The following is a 20672-nucleotide window of genomic DNA, read 5'->3' as shown; positions in this document are numbered from 1 at the left end:
AGGTTATACCACAGTTTTACAGTAGGGCCTACTGGAACTCCAAATGTAGTCTATTGTTGTTAGCTACTAGTTTCTATTGAAATTTCCGTGTAGACCTTAAATAACATCTATAAAACACTGTAAAAAGCCCAAATACGTTCCCTTTGTTTTTATAACCGCATTATTTACATTTAGTGGTGCTTGTTTATCATTTGCAAGTTTCGGCGTATAGAGTAAATGATATCATTATAATGCTAATGATCTGTCGACTGCCCTCATGACGTCACGATGAGGGTGTGTGAGAGCGCGCGCGGGCTGCTGTCGCTGGCTTGTGTGTGTGTCTGTGTGTGAGCGTAGATGAGTTCAGAGCGCGCGAGTGTGAACATTATTTACAGCGCGAGACTAAAAGGATATGCTTTACATAAATACAGCAACGACGCGAGACATCCTGCTTTAACCTGAACTACAGACGTCACATGCACAGACCTCCAGGTAGGTTTCTGCGTGTACATCTGGCTGGTTTTATTTAAGTTATATTGTATATAGTTGTATTGTTTGTGCATTTGCAATTTGAATGCTGTAAATCGGCTATTTAGTTTTTTAATCAAACGTAACTAAAAACTAAATTCCAAAGTTAGTATTAAAAATAGAATGCATATGATTGCATTTTATGTCTGAAATTGTATGTTTTTTTTTTCTTTGCGTTTAAAAATAGTTTTGTAGTTGTTTGTAGCCTAATGGTTACTGATTTTCCGACGTATTCCATTTAAATGCTAAAGTGAATTTAGGTAGCCTACTTTAAATAGCCTAGGTAGTCATATTCATTTTAAAGAGGTTTAGCTGGCAAATGTTTTCATTTAATTGTGTGCATTTACAGTAGCCGGAGGGCAAACCCGTTTGGCTTGTCTGTGCTTGACTAACTATTAGAGCTCTTATACACTTAGTAGAGTTTGTGTTTGTTTTCAACCTGCTGTGTGTCATAACAATAGCCTAGTGTAGATGTGCAATTATTAGGTGTTCTCCCTCTGGGATTATTTATCTGAGTGTTGGGCAAACACATCAAAGTGTGCTGTCCATCAGGAGAGGAGTGAAATCCCATCAGATGCCTTCTGTCCATCCATGGGGACAAACACCATGGCGACTCTTCTCATAATGTCCCATAATGCATGTTGTGCAGATCTCGGATTCTAATGAGAAGCATTATGATACTGCAATACTGCTATTATTCATGCACTCTAACAAATTAACAAAAAAAGGTATCATGATATGATGTTTGAGCATGTTAGAGTGGTCATTGTGGACATACCATGATAATACTTCTTTGAAGTACTTTGGAGTACCATATGACATTGTGTTATGAACCAACTTTCCATACCATTACTGTATAACCATTGTGTTTTTTGTAAGGGTCATTGACATTTACAAGGAATAAAGGTAGCACTTTATTTTACAGTCCTGTTCCCCATGTACATACTTACTGTAGTTGTTACAATAACTGGGTAATAACTAGGTACTGAACCTAAACCGAAGCTTAAGCCATGTAGTTACCTTATATTAACTAGTATTTGTAAGTACACGTAAGTGCTCGTATTGTAAAATAAAGTGCAACTGCAATAAATCATTTCAAATGGTTAACAACATCAGAATCTCAGCAGGTACTAAAACAGCTGTTAAACTAGCGGCATGCAAATGAAATAAAGCCTACATGATGTGAACATAACAAGGAAGCTACCGTATCAACTAGTTTATCAGATGGAGGGATTATGCGTTATTGACGCATCTGATGATTTTAGTCAAATCTAGTTAATGGGGAGAAACTGAATTCGTTATCAAGTTTCTGACTTGATTAATAGGCCTATTGCTTGCCCAGATTTGTACATTTGCTTGTTAAGCATAAAAACTGTGATGCTCACCCTTGTGAAAAAGAAATGCGCTTAGTCGTATTGAATGTCCATCTGTAATATTCTTAAAAGCTTTACTTGTAGCTCATATAAATTAATGAAGTAAAAGGACACCTAAGTGTACTTATAGAGAATTAAAGAAAATAAAAGTTTTACATTTAAGTACATTTTAAATCATGTCTTTTGTCATGCTTTCAGAAAGTGTGTTGACTGACATACTAAAGCACATGTAAGGGATTTAGTTATCATTTTAACGGTAGTGTGTTCAGTACTATATTTAACTTGATACGTTTCAATAGAAATCACTTTAAAGTATATTTTAGTTTACCATAAATGCTTGTCAGCACATTTTGCAGTACATTTTCACCATATTTCAAAGACAGTAAAAGTAATTCTAAAATTATAAATAAAGATGTACTTAAGTCCTGGAATAAAGTGTCCACAAAAAAATAAAAAAATCAGTTTGCATATTCTTTTATTGTTTCCGTGCTCTTCAAAGAGATGCTTCTTTTTCACAAGGGCAAACAAGGACTATATTCACACAATAGTTGCTGTTTGCTGCATCCCAGACTTCCCGGGAAAACTCTTCACTGCGGTGTCTAGAGAGAATCTTTTATATTGCAGCCAGCTGTTGTTCACTTGAGCCTTCATTGAGACTAGGTGTGTGTGTGTGTGTGTGTGTGTGAGGGGAATCTCTATGTAATCACAACAGTTGTCCTGGAGGTTTCTACCCACCCCTAGTAAATATCCTGATCCCTAATGGGTAATTTAGACCTTCATCATTACCTCAGGGCTGAACATAAAATTCTGCAGGAAACACTCCTAGCGAGAAATTATCAACCTCCCCCGGTGTCATTTATAAGGCTAGTGAGGTATTGATCTTGGCAGCAGATGCTCTTTGTGTTGGAAGAAGGATCTGTAAAAGCTTTCACTTTAGTCCAGCGTTACACCCGTGAGAAAAAAAAATATGGGAAACTTAATGTTCTGCAACCGTCACGTTGATTAAAATGATAAATTGGCGGATTTAAATATGGGTAAACTGAAACCTCTTGGTCCAGGTTCAAAAGTCTGAAGAAGCTTCCTTTTGTAGACGTATTGCAGTTTTAACAGACAGCGCCAAAGTGTTTGCGTAATTTATTGTTATAATTGATTTGAAACCGCATTAAAGTGCTAAACTTTGGCATATAATGTCTAGTTTGTGTCCACCGTGATACGTGATGTTATGTGAAGTAAAGAAACTTCCAATCAATCTAAAGCATCATGGAACCGTTTTAAGTACGACCAAGGACGAAAACTGTAAAGATAATGATAACTATAAAGTTTAATAATTATCCTAATTCGATGAGAATAGGGAAGTCAATAGGTAAGAGGAACAATGTAATTGGAATTATTATCTTTCAGAATGATGTTTTTTCTGCTAATGAATGATAAAAACATAGACAGCCAATCAGAATCTATTCTCTTTAAAGAGCTTGATTTGACCCTAAAACTGGCATCGTGATCTGGGTGTAACATAGTTTTTGTCGTCTTTTTCAAATCGCATCAAATCCTTATATCATTTATCACAGCCTGGTCTGTCTTGAGTATGCTGGTCACATGATTTGTTTAAAAAATGTTTGTGATTAATTAGTCAGCCTGACCTAAATCCAACATGGCTGCCAGTGGTGCAGGACATTCAGATTTTGAGATGAGTAAATATATATTAAACTTACTTTTCTTTTGAAAAAATAATACTAACACTGCTAACATTAATTATGAACATTGTCTTAAGGTGCTGAAAAAGAAAATTTATAAAAATGTTGTTCATGTTGTTATTCAGCACGTTTTTAAATATATGTTACACCTGAGTCACATTGCCACTTTTGGGTATAAAAAAGGGATTAACTTTGTATTCATTTTTGCAACAATCTTTGTATTCTGAGGTATATTTTTGTTTTACAAATTATAAAATGTACAGGTTAAACTGATACAGCCTGTCTGTCTTGAGTATGCTGGTCACATGATTTGCTTCAAGTTATCTGTGATCAATTAGTCAGCCTGACCTAAATCCAACATTTTTTACCATTTTACCAATTTTTTTTAACCATTTTTATGGTAACGCAAGGTCTGATTTCAAAACAGTTTTCACAGGCTGAATCTTGAGTTTGTAATCTTTCCAATGATATATAATATGTCAACATTATATGAGTTGAAGTATAGGATATAATTGTTTCAAACATGCAATGGCAGTTACAGTTATAGATTTGGTCCTTTTTTTATACCCTAAACAGGCAATGTGATCTGGGAGTCAAAGCTCATAAAATCCAAAATACATAACATTTTTTTTAAATTCTTTTGGATATGATTTACTTAAGTCCAGATGATATAAAAAATCACATGAAATTATTTGTTGCTTATCATTTTCTACTCTTGCCTGTTTAAGGGTTAAAGAGGCAGACGACATGACGTTATCGTTATCGCCCGCTGGTGTTGAGGCTAATATAGTTTTTGTTATAGTTATCGTTCTTGGTGTAAACGGACCTTAAATCTATTAAATGTTCCAAAATGTGTGTCCTTTCAGTCTAAAGCTTGACTTATTTAATGTGTGGAAAATCAGAAATCCAGGAATGGAGTTTGAGATCATTATTCTGGAATATCACTGCCGTTTCTCATCCAGTCCATCTCTCGACAGACGCGGGAATGGCTGGGAAGCCATTCCGAGCCACGTACATCTGGACTAACATCATCAACAACCTTCAGACGCAGGTGGAGGTGAAGAGGAGACGCCACAATCTGAAAATCTACCATGACTGCTTTCTGGGGTCCGAGGCCGTGGACGTGGTCCTGGCTCACATCATTCAGAGCAAAGTCTGCGGGGATGCCGAAGTGCCCCGTTCCAAAGCGGTTCGCCTCTGCCAGGCCCTCATGGAGGCCAGGGTCTTTGAAGCGGTGGACACTAAAGTGTTCGGGAAAGAAAAGAGGCAAGCGAAGTTTGAGGACACCAGCTGTAGTCTATACAGGTTTCTAAACAGGCCGACTCCCAGCACATCAAGCTCAGAGAACATTGACAGCATACAGAGGAACACTTACAGCCCACCCTACAAAAGGTAGGTGTCTCACAACACTGCTTTCCCAGGTCATATCACCTCTCTGCCCAGACAGCAACATAGTGTCGGCCCAGATCCGCGTCTAATCCAGATGTGGTCCAGATCTGGGCCGACACTATGTTGCTGTCTGGGTGTGTAACTACTTCTGCATATAGTCAGAAATGTCCCAGTGAAGAAACTTGCAGACTTGTGCTTCTGTTCTGAGAATTCTGTGTTTATTTACTCATCCTCATGTTATTCCAAACCTGTATGACTTTCTGTATTCTGTGTAATATAAGATGGTCCTTTAAAGTCAATTCTTAAATTCTACATTCTTAAAAATATCTTCTTTTTATGTTACGCAGAAGAAAGAAAGTCGAACAGGTTTGGAACGATACGAGGGTGAGAAAATAATGACAGCATTTTCACTTCAAAGTCAATCGAATTTGTCCCAGACAGCTAGCCTGGGTTTCCCCATGCTGCCTTCCTTGCGCGCAGCACGATTTTATTCACGCTGCTAGGCAGCCTGGACACCATGGACCAGATTTTTCCCTCAAAAAGGGAACCAATCACAGAACGGGGAGGGAGCAGCAAGACGATGACGACGTCTATGCGACACACCGAAGCAGTTTGTTTATATCTATGGATCCAACATGGCATCAGACGCGAAGTTACCTTTCGATGCAGCCTTAGATAGTGTTCTAAGTAGTTTAGAACGCAAGTTTATTTCGTCTTCTTCCTCGTCGAATTTCTGTCGCTCTACATATGTCATCTGGTATAATTGAAACGATTGGCTATGAGCTACGTACAGGCGCATTTGATAGACATTCGTAGCGCCCAATAAACGGCTCTGGGCATTCGTAAACCACGCCTCAAATACGAGAAAATGAACATGTGGTTCCCAGACGTTAGCCAGGCTACCAGACAGCAACATAGTGTCGGCCCAGATCCGGCCCGACACAAGATTATGACAAAATTAACATTGTTGTAATTCTGATTAAAAAAAAATATATATATATATATATATATATACACACAGTATACTCATTTCTCATTCACGGTTCTGTGCTGGTGGAATGATCCCCCACCCTCATCCAGAATGCAGAATCCCTGACAACATTCAAAAGACAACTAAAAACTCAATTAAAAAATAAAAATAATAATTCTTAACTTTTCCTTTAATCCTCCCTTGTCTGGCTTATGCTACTCTAAACAATGCCTGAACTTTGTATTTTGAGCACTTCTTGCGTAGTTTTTGCCTCCTCACGATGACTCACTTAATTTAGTCCTCATTTGTAAGTCGCTTTGGACAAAGGCATCTGCTAAATGACTAAATGTAAATGTATGTATATATACATACTTTTTTTTTTCAGAATCAGAATTTCGACAATGTTAATTTTTGGTGAACAAAGCCTTAAAAAATACGTTTGAAGCAATATCTGCAAATATGTGACACATAACAAAATGTAATGAAACCAATAGGAAAGTGCATCGTGTTTCCACTTACAGTAGATCACCTACTAACATAGAAGTGATTTAGAACCTTGCATAACTAGTTAATCATTTACTTGTCATCAGTTTTGTTTCTTTTTCACAGGAAAACCTAGAGATCTTACGGAATGCTGTGCATTTCTCTGAATTGTTTTCTAGAAAGGTCTTTAAACTTTCCCATGAAATGTGATCATCACAGTGAATCATGGCCTACAGGGGCGTGTCTATGGGGAGGCTGGTGGAGGCAGTGCCTCCCCTGAGAAATGATCTGTCCATCTGATGATAAATTAGAAAGGAAAAATGTATCGCTAATTCTGACCTAAGGTGATGTCTTGTGTTCTCCGTCAGATCAAGGTTCATAACCAGAACGCTTATTAAAAAAATTTAGCCTGTTGCTTTTCTATTGGCCATTTTGAGTGGGGGTGTGTCAGTGTGCAGCACATTAACAACCGGAGAGCGCAGCAGTCACAGTTCACTCTGCACACAGTCAGACGATATAGATTCTGTTGGAAGCTCGTGTTAAAACGCTCACTGCTCACAATTTTGTTATTTTCTCATTTAATGCTAGTGTGATACACTGATGACTGTATTGAACTACAGGCTACTGCTCTAGCTCTCCCATGGTCAACATATTATGTGGTATACATTTGTCTTGATGTTTCGATGTTTACCTAGCTAGCATGCATGGACTGCATTCTATTTCTATTCATATTACATGGCTTGGTTGAATTCTAATGTAGAATGCGGTCTGTTATTTCGTGATAACAGACCGCTGCTAAGGATAACACACCGTTGCCATGAAAAACAGAGCGTTGCTATGGACGCAGGATTCTAAAACCGTAGAGACGGAACGGACTATTTTCTTTAGCGGAAGCAATACAATCGTTTTTAAATCAATAAACTCCTTTTTAAATCAATATTTTGTGTCAAATTATTGATTTATTTGGTTGGTAGCCATGTAATAAGCGGGATAATGTAGAGCGAGGCGGTTGTTATAGCGAATACAACCCCGACAGGCTGATCAGGATCCCGACGCGAAGCGGAGCTTGAATCAGCCTGAAGGGCTTACTTAATACACCTGTGGAAAGGGACCTGATGAAAATCCATGAATAAGTACTACAATTGTTCACAAAAAGGGTAAAATAATAATAAAAATAAAATCCCTTTTTTTTAAATCCCTAAAAAAAGTTATGTTGCCTCTGCTAATCATATCATAATTTCAATTCTTATAGTTTCACAAAAATAGCTTTTATTTCAACTCACTAGGTCTCCTGACCCCCTGTAGCCTAATATGTTATGTTTCCTTTTATCTATAGGCCTACTCTTTACATTTACATTTATTCATTTAGCAGACACTTATCCAAAGCAGCTTACAACAAGAGAATAACATTCAAATACTGTTCTCATACTGTTCAAATGAGCATATCAAACTTTTTTTACCTGGGACCGTATTCACAAAGAATCTTATAAGAGGCTACAAGCAGCTCCTAGCTGGCGAATTTAAGAGAAACTCCTAAAAATAATGGCAGTGTCACTCATAACTTTAGACTACTAATGTGTTTTACTAAAAGTAATTCACGATGCATTTTAGCCCTAAAAATAGCACCTACGTCTGGGACAGCTTAAAAGAAGAAACAAGTTAATTTACCTCTTGTCTGTACAAACGTGACTTCAGATTCGTTTAAAAAACTCTCTCGTCCTTCTCGGTAGCCTACTCGTGTAGCACGTCTTCTCATGAGCAAACACCTGTCACTCATCATCAGGCAATCACCGTGATCTGATATACATGAATCTGTCAATAATAATAATAATATCATCATCATATTATTAATGTTGAGCTGGTTTAACTAACTTTTATGTGATAGCCATATAGTCTAATAGGGGTCCTGTGCCTATCTCTGGGTTCCTGGATTAGAAAAAGATCTGCACTAAAACAGATGGTGTGTAGTATAGCTTAATTTTGTGCCGATTTGTCAATTGTTTATGTTGCACCCCCCATCAAGCCAAATGCCCCCCCAAACATGACATCCTGGTAACCCCTCTGAAGTCTACAGCCCATATAGGCTGCGTCCGAAATCGCATACTCTCTTGAGTATGTACTTATTTTGAACACCTCAGAATCTCACTGGAAGTAGTAGTTCATCCGGGTACTTTTTTGCCTATACTCTTTATGAGCACTGTGAATCCAGACACTTCTTTTGTCACATACTGTTTTTCGCCTACTATATAGAAGGAAAGTATGCGATTTCAGATGCAGCCTTGGGCGATTCCCACAAGAATGCATGGAACTCGTTCAGTTTTGTTCTTCATGTACTGTAAACAATTTCAGACTTATAATATTCACTTTATTTCTTGATGTTTTCTTCAGGAAAGAGGATTCTGTGAATTCAGACAACTCTCCCGTCAAAACGGATAAATCTCTGGAGGATGTTTTAGGAAATCTGAACATGAACACAACCAGCACACCACAGAAGATGAATCTGGGCTTATCACAGGAGTGTAGGTCTTCATTAACGTCATAAAAAACACAATTTGAGCTCTGATATTTTTTTGAAAGTTTGACATACAATTTGACATTTTTGTGTGTAAACACCACAAATCACTATATTCATACCAGTGATTTTTAACATTAAATGATTTATTATTGTTAAAGGAAGTTATTGCAGAAATATATTGTAACGTTTTATTAAAGGAACACACCGACTTTTTGGGACTTCAGCTTATTCACCGTATCCCCCAGAGTTAGATAAGTCCATACATACCCTTCTCATCTCTGTGCGTGCCGTAACTCTGTCTGACGCACCCACCGCTAGCCTAGCTTAGCACAAAGACTGGAGGTAAACGGCTCCAGCTAGCATACTGCTCCCAATAAGTGACAAAATAACGCCAACATTTTCCTATTTACATGTTGTGATTTGTATAGTCACAGCGTGTACGAATAACAAGGTCACATGAGACACAACCATCTTCTAACCGTACACATACTGGGAACTATATTCTCAGAAGGCGAAGCACTGCTACTTCTGCGGAGTGATTTACTCCAACTCTGACTCACCACGGGGCTTCTCAGGTGCTGAGAATATAGTTCCCAGTATGTATACGGTTAGAAGATTATTTTGGCGTTATTTTGTCACTTATTGGGAGCAGTATGCTAGCTGGAGCTGTTTACCTCCAGTCTTTGTGCTAAGCTAGGCTAGCAGTGGGTGCGTCAGACAGAGTTACAGCACGCACGGAGATGAAAAGGGTATGTATGGACTTATCTAACTCTGGGGGACACGGTGAATAAGCTAAAGTCCCAAAAAGTCGGCGTGTTCCTTTAAGTATCAAAGCTTACGTGTGTGGTGACTGTCTGTCAGTGATGGATGAGATATGGCGGCAGCAGACGGTTCTCCGGCTCCTGCAGTTGATCGAGCTGCCTCTTCTGGAGAGCCTGTTGGAGGGTCAGGAGAGCCCTCGTCCACCTCTCCACAGCATGGACAGCGACCCAGACCTGCTCTACACCAGCAGCTACCTGGACCGCGAGATCCTCAAGGCCTTCAGCGAGGCTCAGTATGAGGATTATTTCCATCTCTTTTTGTTTCTCTCTTTCTATCCTTTTTCTTCCTGGGGTGTTTTAGTATTGCATTAAATGACAAAACAAAGAAGGAAACATATGGGTTGTGTTTGCTACACCACAATGCAAAAGTGTTCAGTTTAAACATAATTTTTCTTTAAAAAATTATAATCCCAGACTATAACCGTTTATAAGTTTAGTAGATTCAGGAAATATAAAGTATTTAAAGGGGTCATGCCCATTTTCCACAAATTGGTATGATTCTTTAGAGTCTGCATGTAAAGTTTGTAACATACTTTTGTTAAAATTCCTCAACGGTTGTAGCCTGGCTAACGTCAGACCACTTTCTCTTTGAGACGTGGTCTGGGAACCACATGTGCATTCTCTCGTATTTGAGGCGTGGTTTACGAATGCCCAGAGCCGTTTATTGGGCGCTACAAATGTCTATCAAATGCGCCTGTACGTAGCTCATAGCCAATCGTTTCAATTATACCAGATGACGTATGTAGAGCGACAGATATTCAACAAAGAAGAAGACGATGGGTCAGAGATTTATGTGTACACCAGAGTCCTGCATGGGTCCGATTTTGTAAGGCATAAAGCACATGTTATCAGAGCGGAAGGATGAATAATAAAAGCTTTCTTTTATTTAGGTTTGCGTTTGATTCGTGGTACATTTTCTCGTTGGTTGTGACAACAAACTTCCAGCTTCACGCTAACCACAGCTGGTGTCATGACAAATCGGGTCCTCCCTCGAAATCAGGTCGATGATACTAAATACATACGAACGATATTAATTTATAATATGTGCAGCTTACGTTATAATGCATAATAAAACAAATTGAACGTAATGTCTTTCACTTAATTGCATTAAGTGAATGACAACATCAGTACATTCTTTTTATAACAAAAATATTTGAACATTTAATACTTGTTTAACAAAAAATTTAAGGTAATTACATTAAAGATGATTGTGAATACAGGTAGTAGGTGCAAATGCATGTAAAAATGAGCTCTTTTTTTTTTTTTTTTTATTGATTTTAAAGAATTACAACTACAGTTGACGAATGACGTATGTAAGCAGTTTCCCGCGAAACCCATCCCGACAGCTAAAAAAAAATTCTTTTTGCACTCTCTCAATAGCATTTCGTTGTTTTTTAATAAAAAAAATTACATTGTGTAGCTTTACATATTGTAGAAACCCCCCTTTTTCATCTAACACACTTTCTGATGAATTAAACCTCTTTATAATATTATATCTTATAGAACTATATACTTAATAATACTATATCTTCTCATTTGATCTGTCTTAGCCTTTTAAGTTTTCCGTATGTTAGGCTGGCTGGCCTTTCAATTGGATTTGTGTACTACTGTATCTGATCTCTCCATCATTTTCTGTCCTTCATCTCTTTTTCAGAGCCGATAGCTGGTTGTCAGCAGCTATGGACTGTCTGGAGTTTCTCCCGGATCAGTTGGTGGTGGATGTGAGCCGAGGGCTGGCCAAGTGTGCCGAGGAGACGTCCCAGTACAAGCAGCTCCTCTACGGGGTCCTTGTCCAGCACTACGGCCAGTCTGAATACCCACCGCTGCTCAGCAACCACGTCTTTGACATCCACTCCGGCGTCTCCGAGCTGCTTGGTGAGACATCAGTGCACTATATGTTAGCTTGACTTTTATATTAAGCGAAATTTGGCTTATTATTGGCCCTTGTGAAAAAGAAGCACACTGTAGCATACTATTAAAAAGAGTACTTATTATGCAAATAATATACTTAAGTGTTAACTGAATGTAATGTTTTCAAACACTTAATTGCATGTTAATTGCAATGAAATTAAAATATATTACAATTTAAATTTATATTTAATGTAGTTAAATGAACTTAAAGGGTTAGTTCACCCAAAAATGAAAATTCTGTCATTAATTACTCACCCTCATGTCATTCCAAACCCGTAAATTAATTTTTTTTAAAGTTCATAAAGAGATTGTAAAGCGAATCCATTTGAGCGGTGTAGTCCAAATTTTCTGAAGAGACACGATCACTTTATATGATGAACAGATTTAATTAAGGCTTTTATTGCTTTTTTGACCCACTTAAAGGGGCATTTCACCCATTTGAACATTGTTTTTTATTTAAAGTGGGTCATATATGTAGTCGAAATGTAAAAGAAATTTTGAATTTGGTACCTTTGTGACCGAGAAAAGACAAAAAATAACTTCAGGACGCATTTGTATGAAAGACAACAACTCCCACAATGCACCACACTGCACAGCTCCGCAAGCCACTCCCACTAATCCAGAAAGCGCATATCTGCCTATAAGAGAAATCACTCTTCCGTCTACAAGTCTAGCTACCACCAGAGCTTGAAATTAATTTCACATTCACACAAAATGTCTAGTTAGTTGGCGAACTCATTAGTGCATTACTCCTCGTTTGTATTTCTTTCGAAAAGGTGAATTATTGCATGGTACCTGGATGTTCAGTCAGAACATATGCGGTGCGAAACTAGGAAACTAGTTCACAACACAAACGTCCGTGTCCTCGTCTGATTCAGAGATTTCGTCCAGGAGAAATTGTCATCGTTGAAAATCTTTGCCGCAGACGGACTCTATCTCTGTGTTCGTAGCGGTTCGTAGTTGCATAGTGAGATCACCGGCGCCACCAGTCCGCCTTAACTCGAGCCAGTCCGGGCTCCTCGTCCGCGGCAGGCAGGTCTTCTGCCTCGGCTGCTCTTCGCTATAATGCGGCTTGTAAAGGTAGCCACAAACACCTGATTCAAGCATCAGACTTCCGAAATCCTCTTCCTCTAGTCTATATCATATTGAGTACTCTCCTCCGCTATTGTCATAACTTTACATCTGTCTCCACAGCGCCTGTTAGCTTAGCTTCAAACAAGATGGAGGATATTGCTTTCAGTTTCAGAGAGTAAAGTCCCACCCAATGATCTGTAATAGGTCTGTAGCGTGAGCGGGTCCCGCCCCTTGGGAAAGATGAGGAACTAGTGCTTGTAGTCTCAACAGAAATCCCCCCCTCTTACACTTCCTCCTACAATGACGCAAAATGACGATTTTTGCGTCATTGTAGGAGGACGTGTAAGAGGTAAATAACGGATTTCTCCCGTCTCAGGGGAAAATGAGAGAGTGTTGCACAACCATTCAATAGTATGACTGGGTTTCTAACAATGCAAAGCTTAATGCAAATGGGTGAAGTGTCCCTTTAAGTAGGCCTGAATTACATCTTTATATGTAATTTCATAATTAAAATGTTTAAAATGTACTGACAAGCATTTACAGTAGACTAAAATATACTTTAATGTAATTTCTACTGAAACGTTTATGTTATGTATTTAAATATATTTGTAATTAATTACACATAGGCCTATGTGATGATGAAGTTGCAATTAACTACATTTGAAATATTTAAATGTAATACTGAATAACACAAAAATGTCAGTGAACACGTCAAAATAAGTGTACTTCTTTAAAACATAAAGTATTATTGAAACATAATGATTTAACATAATAATGTACTTTAATGTTCAACTTTTAATTTAACATTATTACAAGTGCACTTTTTAAAAGTGTACTTAAGTTTTTTCTTTTTTTCTTTAGGTACACTTTAAGTTTCTTTCATTTTATTAATAGTTTTTTTCTTTTTTACAGTATGTACTTTTAAGGTTTGAAGTAGCCTACAAGTACACATTCAACACAATTGAGCACACTTCCCTTTGAACTGGAAGGCCACTGGAATGTTAGAATGTTGTTTAAAATCTGTTACTCATCACTGTATTACTGCATCGCTCTGTGTGTGTGTGCAGTGAACGGGAAGCAGGAGCAGGCGCTGGAGTCTCTTCAGCTGTGTCTGAAACTGCAGGATTCACGCAGTAGAGAGGAGCTCCGCCGGTTACTGCGCTTCATGGCCCTCGCCGCCGGCCCTCAGGAGATCAAACTACACAAAGAGGTACCAATAATCAGGAGAGGTCTAGTGAGGACGGAGAATTCAAGAAATCATGACTCTGACTGTGTTAGTGGTGGGCGATATACCGGTAGACACGATTACCCGGTAGAAATCTGTCAACTGGTAGAAACTTTGGACTATCATCTCTATAGCGGTTATGCTTGCGTGACATTGCTGCGCAGTCACGAAAGCTTATCGTTTGCATGCATTTTTAAGCATTGTGGTTTAAAAACATCGTGGTTTAAAACGTTTATTTCGTTAAATGCGTGCACTGTCTGAGAGACTGTTTCTGAGCTCTGTCTAAGAGACGCGCAGACATAAAGCTGCCGTTCATAAAGCGCGTGAGAACTGAACTGAGTTATTTTTGCCGCGTAATTGGGCTTGAACGGGTAATGCACATACTTGCGTGTCAAAGTGCCCGTCTTGGCAAGTAGCCTCGTAAACAGGGTCATTTATGTGTTAAGTGAACGTAGTTGAGAAACAAAACGCATGTGTAACAGTATATTGGATCCGTGCATTTGATCTTGAAGTGACGGCAGCCTAATAAACCCGCTGTTGTCTGATAATTAAACAACTAAAGATTTCACTTTTCGATTTCTTATTTCTAGTGCTTGAAGTTTTTCAGGTAGGACTATTTCATTTGTCTTTGTTCTATTGTAGTTTTTTTTTTTTGTTCTATGGCTTGTAATTAGTTTCTTTGTTCTTATTTTATCACTGACTATTTACTTTTCTTTTGTAAGCCTGATAATTTTTTTCTTTACTTAGGCTAGTATTAGTTTTTTTGTAATATTGAAATTAGTAACAAGAATTTTTTTTATATCATAAAAACCTTATTTAAAGCAAAATTAACGATATATTTAAATATATCGTTATTGTGAAATAAAATGACTCGTGTCGTATGATGATATAGATTTTGGTCATATCGCCCACCCTTAGGTTGTGTTTTTATGCCGATGTAACTCAATTATGTTAGAAAACCGATAATAGAGGATATGAAGTATGCATGATGTATGGTATATGATTAGTTGCAGAATGTGTTTGGAGATTTGGAAAATTAAAAAAGAAAAACACTGCAAAATGTGGAAAAAATGCCCGTACTGTAATTGATGTGGATCGTCCAGCATTCTGTTAAATTAGACCAGTGCACAGTATGGCAGTGTTGACATCACACAAAAGTGTCATTGTTAAAAAACATGGAAACTAAAGTGATTTGCAGTTGCCATGCTTGTGAAAAGACAATGAATTAAACAGTCGCTTTTCTAATTTTTTTTTACACCTACATGAATTAAATTCCTACATCCGTACAGACAGTTGACCAGCCTGTTTGTTTGTCCTGTAGATAGAGAACAGAATGGCAGTAAAGAGAGCGTTCTCCAATGCCATTGTGTATGGAACTAAACTAGCCAAAGGGAAGGTTGATCTTCTGGTTCTTTTCATGATGGACAACCACCACGACCTCTTCAAGGTGAGTCGACAGCTCAGACTGACCTCTAAAACCCAAATACAAACAATTTGCACTGTGTGTGAGAATGGCTAACTAAACACAACCAGTCATACATGGTATAATAAACACTAGTTTGGTGTTGTTAGTAAGAAATTCTTTGAAAGATTTCTCTTTCAAATAAGTGCTGTTCTTGTGAACTCTATTGATTGAAGGGACAAATGTATCAGGGTTTACCCATAAATATTTAGCAGCACAACTGTTTTCAACATTGATGACAATCAGAAATGTTTCTTGAGCGGCAAATCATCATATTAGAATGGTTTCTGCTGGATCACGTGACACTTAAGACTGGAGTAATGATGCTGAAAATCCAGCTTTCCATCCTAAATTACATTTTAAAATATATTCAAATAAAAAATTTCCTATTTTAAATTTTTATAATATTTCACAATATTTACAGTATTACTGTATTTTTTATCAAATAAATGTGACCTTGGTGAGCAGAAGAGACTCCTTTCAATAACACTAAACAATCTTACAGACCCCAATCTTTTGAATGAGTTTATATATATACCATATACAGTGGCTTGCGAAAGTATTCAAACCCCTTTATTTATTTATTTTACATTTTGTTGTGTTGCTGCCTTATGTTAAACTACTTTAAATGACTTTTTTCCCACATCAATCTACACTCCATACACCATAATGACAAAGCAAAAAAATTACTTGTAACAACTTTTTAAATTAATTAAAAATAAAAAACAAGTATTGATGATACCCTTTTCTGGGACACTTGGAATTTCATTTCAGTGTCCAGTTTCGCTTGTAGATGTTGGAGTTACCTGTGCAAATTCAATTGAATTGGTATGATTTGGAAAGGCTCACACTCATTAAAAGGTCTAACAGCTGAAAATGCATATCAGAGCCAAAACCAAGCCATGAGGTCTAAAGAACTGCATGTAGAGCTCAGAGACAGGGTTGTGTCAAGACACAGATCTGGGGAAGACTACAACAACAACAACAACAAAATTCTGCTGCATTGAAGGTTCACAGAAACATGTTGCCTCCATAATCATTAATGGAAGAAGTCTGGAACAACCAGGACTCTTTCTGTCCAAACTGTGCAATCAATGGAGAAGTGCTTTGGTTTTGAGTGCTGACCAGGAAGATGATGGTCACTCTAGTTGAGCTCTATGATCATATATGGAGATGAGAGAAATTTACAGAAGGACAAACATCACTGCAACACTCCACTTATCTGGGCTTTATAGCAGAGTGGCCAGACTCAAGCCTTTCAAGACATGAAAAAACCCACTTGGAATTTGAAAAAATAAAACAAAAGCACCTAAAGTACTCTCTCAGACTGTGAGAAACAATCTTCTGTGGCCTGATGAACCTCAGTTTCAAGCCTCATGTCTGGAGGAAACCACTGCTCATCTCCTGCACGATACCATCCCAACAGTAAAGAGTGGTGGAGCAGCGGCAGGGTCTGAGAGGCAAAATACAGAGATAGCCTTAATGAAAACCTAGTCCAGAGTCACACGGCTAAGACAATATAAGAGTAGCTTATGGACAAATCTGTGAATGTCCTTGAGTGGCCCAGCCAGAGCCTGGGCTTGAGCTCAATCGAACATCTCTGGAGAAACCTGAAAATGTCCATTGACAGTCCCCATCCAACCTGACAGAGCTTGAGAGGATCTGAGTAGAAGAATGGCAGAAACAGCAACATAAAATGTGAAAAAAACGAAGGGGTTTGAATACTTTTGCAAGGCACCGTAAATATAACATCATTGTGTTTCTGTGCCTGACGTAAACTGACAGCATGGGCCTTCAAAATATTTGTACTAATAATCTGATTGCCTTTTTGCCCTAGATTCCCGTCACATTGCACAACCTTGTAAGTGATAAATTTGCCAGTATCATCAAAGGAACAGATCCTGATCTCATCACAGGTAAACCTAGAAAAATATGTTGAAAAATGTAAGGTTTTCATGTTGGTTATTTTATGAAAAAAAAAATATAATCAAGGTAATACCTAAAATCAGAAATCGTAGTAGATGTTTGCCAGCTGTATTTGCAAGTAAAACACTGCCAATGCATGATCCTTTATTTGCTAAGAGAACACATTTCAAATCTTCCCTCTTGTAGGAACAACATACTGTCGCCGCCTCTATGGAAAAGATTACATGGAAACAGTCCAGAAAACCACCAGAGACGAGCTTTGGACATTGCTAAAAACAATTCACGAGAACACCAAACTTTCTTTGAAAGAGAAGCGCCGTCTTCTCGGACAGTTCTACAGAGGCCATCCTGAAATATTCGTGCAATATTTTGGCAACAGAATATCAAATGTTTATATTTAATAGGATCTTTAATTGATATTCCAAATATTGTATAATATGTAAAGAGTTGTAAATATGTATATATTATAGAAAAAAAACGGAATACTACTTCTCTTATGTCTGTATTGATGAGAGAATTACATTTGTTGGACAATTAACACATTTTCCTTTTCTTCATCAAAATTATGACATAATATTATCACTTATTATCCTAAAACTACCTCCTGTTGTCAGATCACAACTTAAACTTCCTATAAATCAGACAAATATGTTTTGAGTAGTCAACAGAATGGAAGTGAACAGAGTCTAGATAGACTTTATCCTGAAGGTCCTCTTTCTGTATTTCACCGGCTCCGAGTTCATTGTTCAGTTAGCATCAACCATCACAAGCTGATAATGGTTAAACATCAGGCTAATGATGATGGATTATAAGAGACAAAACCCCAAAACAACAGATCTGCATGTGTTCAGAATATGAAGGCAGGAAATAGGTGGGTTGGTAATTACAGACAGATGTTGAAGTCTGTGTTGTGAGGGGAACATCCATGTGCATGTTGTCAGCTTCTGTCTTGAGATTGTTTTAGACATTTCAAGGCACGATAATAATAAAAGCCTTTGAGGTTGAGTCTGTTAAAAGCATATGTGAAATTATTTATAGTGAGAAAACTAAAAGTGTTTCGATCATATTTGAGGAATCCAGTGTCACATTGTACGAAAAATGAGATATATGTACCTGTAACGGCAATGAACATGAGATTTGTGCATTGGAGGTACATTTACACGAAAATGATGTACTAAAACCGGAAACATTTTTCCTCTGCATTTTTCGCGTACAGATGACCATATTGTCAAAATGATCCTCGTTCACACGGATCCGCAAAAACGACTAAAAACACTGTATTCTGCTGCCAGGCCAGTAGATGGCGATGTCACTTTGTAAAGAAACACTATGCGTCTATAGACTGAACATGGAATACGCATACGCATGACACCGCCGTTTTCACAAATTCACGATTTTGTAGTTTACATGGAGACGATTATGGCATCGTTTTCAAAAGTTTGCGTTTTCAGGCCCCCAAAACACTGCTGTCGTGTAAATGAACAGCCAAAACTCATGACATTTTTTCCGATTTTAGTTGAAAATGGTGTAGTGTAAAAACTCTTGTTTGGCCAATGTCACATTTAACACTGAAAAAAGATCAATTTAAAGAAGAAAAAAAAAACAGGGTGAAAAAATAAACTATTAATATTCATTATTATTAATAGTCATAAGCAGTGTTGGGCAAAGTTACTGTTAAAGGCACACTATGCAGTTTACGTGTTTCTCAAACAGCGCCCCTAGAGTCGCTGTGGAGTACTTGTATTTAACGTTACTGTCGTAAACACCATCTTTGCACTCTTCTGCGCTTTCTTCGTTTTCTTCGTCGACTCTGCCGTGATTCACGTCTGAAATGCGTGCTAGTGTCTTCCACAGAGGCTGCTTCACATGTTGTTGATGTATGTGACGTCGTGCCCTTGCTTTGCTATCAGGATGATTCGCCCTACTACGAGTTCGTTTACCATCGAAATGATTACGAAGCTGTTATATTAAGGTACAAATCTTGCATAGTGTGCCTTTAAAAGTAATGCTTTATAATATTGCATTACTTTCCCTTTTTTGGAAAGTAATACCTTATGTTACTTTTGCGTTACGTTTTCTCACCTGGTCTGGGCTTGCTTGTTTGTTTAAAAAAAAAAAAAAAAAAGGCAAATGTAAAAGCCCTTTCACAGCAAAAGTGGAATTAATAAGCCCCAGGCTGAAGCAAATACCATTTTTAACACCTGTACAGTAGAGGGCGCAGCTCAAACAAATCCATTCTGGATTGCAGAAGAACAGCTGGAGAAAAAAGTTCAACACTCTTCAGAAATAAAAACATTAAATACAAATGTGATGTTTATCTAAAGTCATTTTTGCTTATTTGTATGGTTGAATTGGGTAATCAAATGTCAGCAGCAAAGACATTGGTTAATAAAGTAAGATAATATACATAAAGTATGTGTATTATATAACATATTTAATTATTGCAGGTTTGCGTAATATTCTGAGATTGCATTTTATTGTTTTTATTCATTTCGAAAAATGCTGAATCTGCTTTTGTACGGAGTCACTAAAGTGACACGGTGGTGGAAAAGAATATGAAATGTTTGCGTTCACTCGAGAAAATTTGTGTTCACTCGCAAACCTTTTGAGTTCTCAGGGGAACGCGGCAGGTGAGTTCTTTTTTCTTCCAATCTCATATTTTTTTATATATATATATATATATGGCTCTGTAGTTTTTGTGCAAGCGAGATGAGTAAATTCCTGCTCACATTTTTAGTCTAGAACTACAATAATGTTCACACACGACGCACACAACGCCTCTGCACTCTCTCAACATGAGGACAGGAGAGCTGTCAGTCAATAAATGGGAAAACAAAGTAACTTGCGTTTCTTATTTGAAAAAGTAACTTAGATATTTTGTTGTAAATTTGAAAGTAATGTGTTACTTTACTCGTTTCTTGAAAAAAGTAATCCATTACCCCCAACACGGGTCATAAGTTCTTGGTGTTGTTGATGCATTCTAAGAGGTGGTGAATAAATGCTTAATATGTAACTTTTTTTTTGGTGATTATATATAAAATCACTAAAAAAAGTTAACATTGCCTTTTTTTTTGGCCCCAAATCAAATCAAACTCAAAGCAAATTGTCTATTTTAGGGCCATTATTTATATTTATTTGTGCATTAAGGCATTTTCACAACAATCAGACCAGCACATTTACATTAAAAATACTGCATTACAGTTCTGAGAATTTGCGAAGGGAGTGATGCTTAATGGTTTCAAAAACACTAGGTGTGTCCCAATGCACTATTCTATGACCTTTTGTAGTGTAAATAATGCGAGTGGTGTGTTCACACTGAAAT

The 20672-nt window shown here is 37.6% G+C and overlaps 1 protein-coding gene across 1 annotated transcript; it reads left to right on the top strand.

The window, feature by feature from the left end:
- Positions 1 to 333: 333 nt before the first annotated feature.
- Positions 334 to 19806, top strand: depdc7a (DEP domain containing 7, paralog a). The gene is made up of 9 exons (XM_084410139.1): positions 334 to 471; positions 4552 to 4966; positions 8805 to 8935; positions 9793 to 9985; positions 11407 to 11627; positions 13805 to 13947; positions 15284 to 15409; positions 17262 to 17340; positions 17537 to 19806. Exons 1-9 carry the CDS (start codon positions 456 to 458, stop codon positions 17749 to 17751), a joined length of 1539 nt encoding a protein of 512 aa, XP_084266265.1. The 5' UTR covers positions 334 to 455; the 3' UTR covers positions 17752 to 19806.
- Positions 19807 to 20672: the final 866 nt, after the last annotated feature.

Source organism: Rutilus rutilus (assembly GCF_951802725.1).
Source record: "Rutilus rutilus genome assembly, chromosome: 5".
NCBI classification, from domain to species: Eukaryota; Metazoa; Chordata; class Actinopteri; order Cypriniformes; family Leuciscidae; genus Rutilus; species Rutilus rutilus.
The sequence above is the reverse complement of the archived record's forward strand: the minus strand, read 5'-3'. Positions and strand labels throughout refer to the sequence as shown.

Coding starts and splice junctions, on each gene's coding strand:
- depdc7a (XM_084410139.1), top strand. Junction 9,986..11,406: donor AAGGCCTTCAGCGAGGCTCA/GTATGAGGATTA, acceptor TCTCTTTTTCAG/AGCCGATAGCTGGTTGTCAG. Junction 11,628..13,804: donor CGGCGTCTCCGAGCTGCTTG/GTGAGACATCAG, acceptor GTGTGTGTGCAG/TGAACGGGAAGCAGGAGCAG.